The sequence below is a fragment of the Dreissena polymorpha genome, chromosome 2 (genome assembly GCF_020536995.1).
Source record: "Dreissena polymorpha isolate Duluth1 chromosome 2, UMN_Dpol_1.0, whole genome shotgun sequence".
NCBI lineage: Eukaryota > Metazoa > Mollusca > Bivalvia > Myida > Dreissenidae > Dreissena > Dreissena polymorpha.
In genome coordinates, this window is record NC_068356.1 from 130,852,509 (window position 1) to 130,863,776 (window position 11,268).

An 11,268-nucleotide genomic window follows, 5' to 3' on the forward strand; every position below is an offset into this window, starting at 1 on the left:
ATTTGGGTACGAACAAAAATGGGTACGAATAAAAAGTTGGGTACACAAAAATTTGGATACGAAACAAATTTGGGTACAAAAAAAAATGGGTACGAAGCAAAAAATTGGGTAAGAACAAATTTGGGTACGAAAAACATTTGGGTACGAAAAAAATGGGTTGGACCAAAAAATTGGGTACGAAAAAAATTGGGAACGAAAAACATTTTGGTACGAAAAACATTTGGGTACGAAAAAGATGGGTACGAAAAAAAAAATTGGGTAAGAACAAATTTGGGTACGAAAAACATTTGGGTACGAAAAAAATGGGTTGGACCAAAAAATTGGGTACGAAAAAAATTGGGAACGAAAAACATTTTGGTACGAAAAAATTGGGTACGAAAAAAAAAAATTGGCCACGAAAAAAATGGGAACGAAAAAAAATGGGGTACGAAAAAAAACATTGGGTACAAAAAACATTTGGGTACGAAAAAAAGGATAAAAAAAAAATGGGTACAAACAAATTTGGGTACGAAAAACATTTAGGTAAAAAAAAAATGGTTAGGAAAAAAAAATTGGGGTACGAAAAAATTTGGGTATGAAATAAATTTGGGAACGACCAAAATGGGTACAAAAAAAATGGGTACCAAAAAAATATGGGTACGAAATATTTTGGGTACGAAAAAAATATTTAAAATCAAATTTGAATTGTCTAGCGCGTGAATTTTCTCCTGGGGATGAATTGTCTTGGGGTTGCTATTAACGCTTCATGTACTTTCGGGCAAGCCACATGTTTATAGCGATTGCGCAATAAAAAACACCACTTTTTCATCATTTTATCAAAAACTAGATTTTTCCCAGAAATGATGAATATGCCATCGTGTAGATCGCGTTCTTGTCCATACATGTCAAATTTCAGCAAACGTGTTGGGTCAGTTTTCAACACTCCCAAATCGCTGCTATAACCCGGAGCTTAATGAATTTTAGTCGCCATTATCATTCGTTCAATGAACGTCATCAATAGATGACGTCCAATACATCACTCATTCCATATTATCAGAGAAAACATTTTACACTTTTATGTAATTTTTGTTTAAAGGAGGTTGGAAATCGAGTGTAGTCGAAAAGTATTGTCTCTGATTTGCCTGTGAGTGTGTTGACTGCAGAGGCTAATCTGGGAAAGCACTTTAAATTACTAGAAATGCGACACCTTAAGGGTTTCGCGGGATGGAATGAGTGGGGAGATGAAATAAAATTGGAAACCTATTTCTTTGTGTGCATTTGATGATGGTAACCAAAGTTTTCGCAAAGATTTTAATATACATATCACATGATAGTAACCATAATACTCACATACATTTTGTATATTTTTGAGGCCGTTCGATTAGCTACCTTAAAAAGTAGAACTTCATTTCCCCTGACTATAATATTAAAAGCGTGAAAAGAGCAAACAACTGCAGTTTGTGGGACAACCCCATCTTAAGCCAAAACACTATCGACTAGCATTTAGCCTTTTTCTGTGTTTACAAAATTCTGTGTATTTTATTGAAACATCATTAAAGGTTTGCATAAGATAGTGTTGAATTCATTTTGCAATGCAATCAGCGCTTTGATTTTATATTACGAAATGTATCACGCAGTACATTGTGCGACGTCATTTCGGTGACGAAACACAATAGTTTTATTTACACTCTCTGGAATTTAAGAATATGTCGCGGACGTGGTGTTTTTAATCTGTAAACTATTTGTTTAAAGCATCGAACGAATGCAAACGTATTTCATACAAATATTGGTTGTTTTATGTCAGACCGGTTAAGTTCGCAGCTCCAATTATTTACATACATGTATAGGTCTAAGTCAATTTTGTTGACAATTAGGTTAAGCAGTTCTTATTTACACTGATTTTTTCTGGCAGTGTTTTTCTTATGGAGCATACACATATAATTAAGTTATGCTTATTCTAGTGATCGTTGAACACCAATCCTATTGTTTTCAATTAATTTACTTCACTATGTTCTATAATTTGTTATTAATTAGCAGATGGATGATTTAAGCCTAGGGGCTTATAAGTCAAAGCTTAGAATGCATATTTGTCCTTAATTTTCACATTACCTGACCTTAGTCTTAAGGCTACGTTTTTTATTCATTCAGGGGCAACTACCCCTTTTTCGAATTGCGGTCCTCTCCCGTACTTCATGGGCGGCGGGGTTCCCGTTCCGGTCCCCTTTGTGGCGTGTTTTTACCACCCATTATGCCTTTCTGGAAAGAATCTGTTCTATTTTTATCTTTTTTATGGCATTTTATCATAAATGCCCGTTTTCAATCAACAATATTGTATTTGTTCTTTCCTTCAAGTCATACGAGTCCGTCCGGTCTATAACCTTTTCATTACCACCGAGGACAATACATATATAATATTTTATGCACACATAAAAGATTTTATGTTATTGTACGATTTCTTAATTGTTGAACATTATATTGGTTCAAGCCTTATATTTAATTACTTGTGTATAACCTCAGTGTGGGGTCACATGGGCTCTTTTGACCAATCAAATTCAGTGTTGGCCATTGTGGCCCTTTGGATCCTTCTTGGCTAACGTGGCATCCAATATGGTCGAAATTAACAACCCACCTCCACCCCTTCTCCGCCATAAGGTTTTGACTCCCGTACTATGTATGATTTGTTTCTTATTTTACTGTTTCAGCATTAAATATTTTTCTTTTATACTTATTTTGGGCGTGTTTTTCCCGCCGTCATCACATTCAAATTCATGTTGTTGTATGTGTATATACGTGTGGCGTGTTTTTACCACCCTAACACCATTGGTGTAAATCTTCGTACAACGAGAGATAATCCTTCACACAAACGGAATGAAACGGCATCATATCATATTAAAATTAATCCTTGGAAGTATCGCTTAAGAGCGTAATTGTTAATTTCGACCATATTGGATGCCACGTTAGCCAAGAAGGATCCAAAGGGCCACAATGGCCAACACTGAATTTGATTGGTCAAAAGAACCATGTGACCCCACACTGAGGTTATACACAAGTAATTAAATATAAGGCTTGAACCAATATAATGTTCAACAATTAAGAAATCGTACTATAACATAAAATCTTTTATGTGTGCATAAAATACTATAAATGTAAACATCGATAGGAATACAATACAATTGTTTGGTTTGAACTAAGTTTCGATAAAGACATGGAATAATAGAAGTGGAAGTGCATATCGTTTCAAGGTGTTTGTTATTAACTTTGGATTAAAGTTGTAAACTTATTGTTATAAACATTGGTTTAACGATGTCATTGAGTTTTTTATGACTCTTGTTAAAGCTGAAATTGAGTCATCAACTTTTTCTACAAAACGGTGTCAGTTGCGATATATATTTTAATGTGCTACGTTAAATTATAATTATGTTTGATTATTTTGTTTATTTGTTACTCACTTTATGATACTAATGATGTGCTGCTCACAGCAAGCCTGGCCGTGTAAACCTTTCTTCAACTCGTCAGACAAATTCTAGTACACATGATACTTACATTGTATTTTTTTTTCTGTGCATTTGATGATGGTAACCAAAGATATCGCAGAGATTTCAATATACATGAAACTATTTCAATTAATGCTATTTTGAGAAGTCCGTCCCCGCTCTGCCGTTTGTTATTGTTTATATCATACTAGTTTGCTCCTCTACTTAAAATTTCTCAAAACCGGCTTCCCGTACTTTTATTTTGCATGCAACTGATTGCGCAATTTATGACGTATGTCGTGTGACGTAATATATTTGTCAAAACAAACAATTTTAAGTTAAATTCTCTGGATGTTTTTTAACAGTTATTTATTTGTTTAAAGCATCAAACGAATGCAAACACGTATATCGGATTTTGTGTTTATCATAAAGAATTGTAATTTTCGATACAAATAAATTAAATATTTTTTTTTTAATGAGTTTTGATAAAGGGATGGCAGAATAAAAAATGGAAGTGAATATCGTTTTACTTTATTGTTATTAATATTTGATTATCGTTGTCATTAAGGTAAGCGTGTCGTTTATAGATCTACTAAATTGATTTGCTGCTCACGTTTATTTATTGATTTAATAATTAAACCCTAATCATGTATTTGTCTCATTATCATGTATATTAAAGATTTTATCGGATAAATAGAATACCATGTTCATACCAGTGTGTACTTACATTTATCCGACACGTCTCGGAAAGCCTCGCCGTGTAAACCTTTCTTCAACTCGTCGTACAAGTACACAATAACACATAGATTTATGTCATGTATATCTAAACAACCACACTCTGCACAAAAGACATGCATGTGTACTAAGTATTGATATTCAAACACAATTATTTTGTCGTTGTTTATTGATTTAACACCTAACTGTATATTGAATTATTAACGCGAACCTTAGTTTCTTTGTTTCGTAACAAGATGGAAGCTAGCCTAAGCGCTTTTCATGATGTGACGGCACAATGTTTATCTTCGCGCATGTGGTTTCCCATAAAAAATATTTAAACACAAAATACTCGAAAAATAGATTTTTCACAGATATAACGCCTACGACAACAGTTAGATCGCATTCTGGTCCATATACAGGTCAATTTTCAGCAAAAGTTACCGTCCAGTTTTCAAGACTCACAAATTGCGGCTATAAGCCTCAACTTAACGAAACTTAGCCCCTATTATCTTGTTCAATTGAGTATGTTTTGTATTCCTGTTTGTCTAAACCAATCTTAATGAAATTTAACACAAATTTTGCTGTGAGAGTCCTCTACCAAACATGTTTATATGATTGTGCTTCCCTGCTAAATATGACTTTCTGAATGCATGTATATACACCATTTATTTAATCAGGTTTCTCTTAATTTGTACAAAATACTATCTTGAGCTAAAAATATAATGTGTATCACAAGAAACATACAACAGAATATTTGACAGTAAGTTTATGTCATCTCTTGAGTTGACTATTTTCAGGCTAAATATTTTTTGATGTCTGTTCAAACTTCACATGTTCGCCACTTTGACATACTGAATATAAAAAAGCCATACTTTTTCTGCAAACGGGACATGTACCCTCCATGGAAACAAAACTCAAGCTTTAATGCAGTTTCCGCTTTTCACTTGTAATTTTGTGCTTTGATGTTTTTCAGTTATGTTTTACATGCACTTCTTTCAGATTTTCCTGAACATTGCTGGTGAACAGACGGATGGAGCCAACCTTGATGTCTCGGACACAAACTCAAGTTCTGGAGCTACGGGCTCAGATATCAGCAGCAAAATGGCGCCAATGGGCGTCTCAAACCCTTTCTATGAGCATGTCAAGAAACCCATCACCCTTGCAGACACAGGCATGGGCCCCAATGGCTCCAATGCACATTCCCCATTCGTGCTTCCAGTAAAAGACAAGCTCAATTTTAAAGATGAGGATGGTGAAATTTTCATCACCCGCCTGTAATTATTGACAGTGGAGTAGTTAAATGCATGAAGGTGTCAATGTTATGACAGTGTCACCTATCTGTGCTTCCCACAACTTCACCGGAACATGTTACAATTGACACAAAATTTACACAAGTGTATGATCAATGCAATTGATAGATTTTTATATTTTTACTGCATATTTTACAAGCTTCTTACTCTGAAATGCAATTTCTTTACATGAGAAATATATATATACCGTATTCATGTTTATATTTTTATTTTATTCCATTGAATATTATACTAGTATTACTTACTGTTTTATACTTAGACTTTATACTGTGTTATTTTATCAATTGTAGGAAAGTTCTTATATATGATGTTGTTGTAATTGTTCTTTTTGTTGCAGGCAATTCCCTCTCCATTCATCATTAAATATCTTTATTGTTTACATGTCTATGACTGATTTAAAGTTGATACTATTAAAAATGTCCAATTTCTGTTTTTACCATATAATTTCATGTATGTGTGTAAGTCTGTGTGTTTAATAAATGCATTTATCACATGCTATACCAAAGGCTCGCTTACTTACATAATTCCTGAACTCGTTTAATAAAATATGGTATGATATGACAACTCGTGCCAGATCCTATATGTATGTGTCTGTATAATTGTATGCATGGATTGTATAAACCTCCTGTATAGCAATAACAGTTAAATGTCAAGCAGTTTTTTTAGAGGTCTAATATATAGCAAGAAATTAACATGAAAACTACTAATACAAATTGTAATTTATGGAGGTGAATGAAGGATTTGCATCTTGAAAGAGAAGTTTTGTGATAGAAAAAATGTTGTCTCATTTGTCATTCTTTGCTGTATTTCTGTTGTAAAAATGCTGTTTTATGTAAGTCACTAGATACTCTATTTTTATAGCTTTTTCAGTTTAATACTCTTGTTTTAAAGACATAATTGTATTCTTTTATATAAGTGTTCGTAAAGTGTTGTCCCAGATTAGCCTGTGCAGTCCGCACAAGCTAATCAGGGACGACACTTTGCCTTTTTATGGTATTTTTCATTTACAGAGAAACTTTTAGCTTTTATGGTATTTTTCGTTTAAAGAAAGTCTTTTAGCAAAAATCCAGTTTGAGTGGAAAGTGTTGTTCCTGATTAGGCTTTGCAGACTGCACAGGCTTATCTGGGACGACACTTTACACACATGCATTATACCCCCTTTTTACAGAGCATAGCTCAAATTTAAGCAAGTACTATTACACTGAGACCTGATATGCCTCATGTCTAAAGACTGCACATGCTAATTTAAGACGATACTAAATGTTCATGCATTTACCTTGGTTCTCCCATAGATAAGCTCAATTGTTACAGAATTTCAATGCTTACTTGTGCTTGAAAAAGTTTTATTATTCAAATACACATTTTCTTGAAGCAAAAATAAATTTTACATTTAACCCATTTATGCCTAGCGTCTAGAAAAAAGGCCTTGTCAAACAGCGTAGACCCAGATGAGACACCGCATGATGCAGCGTCTCATCAGGGTCTGCGCTGTTTGCTTAAAGGAATTTCTGTATGAAATATTCTAAATATAGAAATAAATATACTAGACATCCCTAATTTTGAAAATAAATTGATCTAATTTAGAAGGATGGGGGAGTCCACTAGGCATAAATGGGTTAAATAAACTTTGTTTAGCGTTCATTTCATGTGAAGATCTTAACTTTGAACTTTATTCTAAGAAAAATTATTTGTATTCTGAATCTGTAAGTACAGGTATTCATTTTGCTCTTTAATTTGAAATTTGTTCAAGGTTATCAGGAAATATAATTATTAATAGCAGTCATATAAAATATTTATGTACACAAAATGTTGATGATAACTTTCCAATATGGGCTACACACTTGTTAACAGGCTATGGGAAATACAAGAAACTGCATGCATGCATGAGAGATTTAGTAGATATGATTTGTATACTGTCTGATTTTTGTTTTATAACTGTGGTGATATATTTGTTTCTGTTGATTCTTTCAATGCAATCGTTACACCACTTGTTCTATTTTGATACAACAACAGTTATTTTCTGTCATAATAATATGTTAGTGGGCTATCATCTAGTTCACAAAAGTTGCAAAAACATACACAGGTACTTTAGAGCAGAACAATTATTAAACCAAAGACAACTTTGCCCAAATTGTACATGGTGACATGTGTTTAACCACTTATTGAATATTTATTGGGTAACAACTGGTGCATAATAACTTTTTAGCTCACCTGAGCGATAGCTCGGGGTGAGCTATTGTGATCACTCAGCGTCCGGCGTCCGTCCGTCCGTCTGTCTGTAAACAATTTGTAAACATCTTCTTCTACTAAACCATTGAGCCAATTTCAACTAAATTTCATGTGGAGCATCCCTAGGTCATGGGACAAAAGAATTGTTAAAAAAAATTTGATCACATAACCAAGATGGCCGCCATGACCATATATGGTAAAAACCTTAAAACATCTTCTTGTCAGAAACCGCTCATCAGATTTTCAAAAAATTTCACAGGGATGACCTTTGAAGGCTCCCCTGAAAAAGTTGTTAAAGAAATTTGATTCGTCAAAAAACATGGCCGCAGGAGCTCGTTGAACTTTGCATGTTTATTCGTTTTTGCCTATTTTGTGAAAACTTTCAAAAATCTTCCACATTTTTTGTCCGATCCTTTCCAAATTTGCACAGTGTCTTTATATCAATGAGGACACGAACCCTACAAAAATGAGCATTATTGGTCCATGAAGTACAGAATTACCTCCCCTTGAATTGAGAAAATGGTGTTTATGCAATAAAGTCCAAATTTTTCATCCAATTCTTTCCAAACTTGTAAGGATTTAGCATGGTTCAAACAAGGGAAACAACTACGGTTTATGCATGTTCTTTTTATTACAGATTTGCCTCCCTTTAATTCATTCAAAATCTCATTTTACAGCAGAGATTCCAAATCTGACCTGTAAATGAGACCCATATTTACTGCCAGTGCTAGGTTACCTTTCCCCATTTGATCATTATTAAGTATTGGTCTTGTAATGCTGCTACTGCTTCTGCTACTGCTACTGCTACTACTACTACTACTACTACTACTACTACTACTACTACTACTACTACTACTACTACTACTACTACTACTAGTACTACTACTACTACTAGTACTACTACTACTACTACTACTTCTACTACTACTACTAGTACTACTACTACTACTACGATGACCACCAACACCACCACAACCACCACCACCACCACCACCACGTCTACTATTACTACTTCTACTACTACTGCCACTACTACTACTACTTTTACCACTACTACTACTACTACTACTACTACTACTACTACTACTACCACTACTACTACTACTACTACTACTACTACTACTACTACTACTACTACTTCTACTACTACTACTACTACTACTACTTCTACTACTACTACTACTACTTCTACTACTACTACTACTACTACTACTACTACTACTACTACTACTACTACTACTACTACAACAACTACTATTACTACTACTACTACTACTACTACTACTACTACTACTACACCACCACCACCATTCACAGTGACAAAAAACGTATTCACACAATGGCTGCTACTACAACTTATAGCCCATATAGGGGGGGCATGCATGTTTTACAAACAGCCCTTGTTTCTATGGGATTTTAACCACAACTGTTCATGTTTATCTCCGACACATATTTTTAGGTCACCTGTCATGAAGTGACACGGTGAGCTTATGTGATCGTGTGATGTCCGGCGTCCGTTGTGCGTGCCTGCGTGTGTCCGTGCGTCCGTCCGTCAACAATTTGTTTGTGTAGACAGTAGAGGTCACAGTTTGCATCCAATCTTGATGAAATTTGGTCAAAATGTTTATCTTGATGAAATCCGGTTTGGGATTGTATTTGGGTCATCTGGGGTCAAAAACAAGGTCACTAGGTCAAATAATAGAACAACCTTCTGTAGACAATAGAGGTCACAGTTTTCATCCAATCTTTATGAAATTTGGTCAGAATGTTTATCTTGATGAAATCTGGGTTGGGATTTTATTTGGGTCATCTGGGGTCAAAAACTAGGTCACTAGGTCAAATAATAGAAAAACCGTGTGTAGACATTAGAGATCACAGTTTTCATCCAACCTTTATGAAATTTGGTCAGAATTCTTGATGAAATCTGGGTGGGATTGTATTTGGGTCATCTGGGGTAAAAATCCAGGTCAAATAAATAGAAAAACCTTGTGTTGACAATAGAGGTCACAGTTTTCATCCAATATTTATGAACTGTGGTTAGAATGTTTATCTTGATGAAATCTGGATTGGGATTGTATTTGGGTCATCTAGAGTCAGGAACTAGGTCACTAGGTCAAATCATAGAAAAACATTGTGTAGACAATAGAGGTCATAGTTTTCATCTGATCTTAATAAGTCAGGTGAGCGATTCAGGGCCATCATGGCCCTCTTGTCATTTATATATGCGGTGGAAATGTAATAAATGTATATTGTTCAAGCTTTTCTCATAATGTGTTCTGGTGTGTTTTGAAGCGTTTTATAATTTTAACTTACTTTTAAATACATCAATTTGAGAATTGATTCTGGAAAAATATATAAATTGATAACTAGAACAATTCACTGCGTTACTAGAAAAATTACTCGTGTTAGTTACACCTCAGCATGATGTTGCCTAAACTGTTAGCAGAACATACATTTTATTCTGGGCATTAGTATTTCGTTTAATAAAACGGTATTATGAAGTGCTTCTTTATCCTTTGAAAGTTCTTTGTTTGTAACGACATTATGTCAGATACTTGATATGTAACAACACAATTTAAATTTTATTTTTGTATACAACCTGGACTAACGTAAAATGAAAACTAGACATTCAATGTGTTTGTGTGTTATCATTGAACCCAGGCTGTTTGTGGCTTGTCCTGCCCTTAAAGTAAATGTGGCGACTAGCAATCAGGAGGCCAGGGTTCATCCAGGTATGGTGTCAGTCTAGCGATCAGGAGGCCAGGGTTCATCCAGGGTATGGTGTCAGTCTAGCGATCAGAAGGCCAGGGTTCATCCAGGTTATGGTGTCAGTCTAGCGATCAGGAGGCCAGGGTTCATCCAGGGTATGGTGTGAGTCTAGCGATCAGGAGGCCAGGGTTCATCCAGGGTATGATGTGAGTCTAGCGATCAGGAGGCCTGGGTTCATTAAGGGTATGGTGTCAGTCTAGCGATCAGAAGGCCAGGGTTCATCCAGGTTATGGTGTCAGTCTAGCGATCAGAAGGCCAGGGTTCATCCAGTTTATGGTGTCAGTCTAGCGATCAGGAGGCCAGGGTTCATCCAGGGTATGGTGTCAGTCTAGCGATCAGGAGGCCAGGGTTCATCTAGGGTATGGTGTGAGTCTAGCGATCAGGAGGCCAGGGTTCATACGGGTATGGTGTCAGTCTATCAACCAGGAGGTCAGGGTTCATCCAGGGTATGGTGTCAGTCTAGCGATCAGGAGGCCAGGGTTCATCCAGGGTATTGTGTCAGTCTAGCGATCAGGAGGCCATGGTTCATCCAGGGTATGGTGTCAGTCTAGCAATCAGGAGGCCAGGGTTTATCCAGGGTATGGTGTGAGTCTAGCGATCAGGAGGCCAGGGTTCATCCAGGGTATTGTGTCAGTCTAGCGATCAGGAGGCCATGGTTCATCCAGGGTATGGTGTCAGTCTAGCAATCAGGAGGCCAGGGTTTATCCAGGGTATGGTTTCAGTCTAGCGATCAGGAGGCCATGGTTCATCCAGGGTATGGTGTCAGTCTAGCGATCAGGAGGCCCGGGTTC

General features: G+C 35.8%; 1 protein-coding gene across 1 annotated transcript in view; it reads left to right on the plus strand.

Moving 5' to 3' along the window:
• LOC127869005 (uncharacterized) overlaps window positions 1–10,341 on the plus strand; it is a 118,016-nt gene extending 107,675 nt beyond the window's left edge. The window contains exon 86 of the mRNA XM_052411250.1: window positions 5,169–10,341. Coding sequence (XP_052267210.1) covers window positions 5,169–5,447 — 279 coding nt within the window. The 3' untranslated portion in view covers window positions 5,448–10,341. The remainder of the gene's footprint in view (window positions 1–5,168) is intronic.
• The last annotated feature ends 927 nt before the right edge of the window (window positions 10,342–11,268 follow it).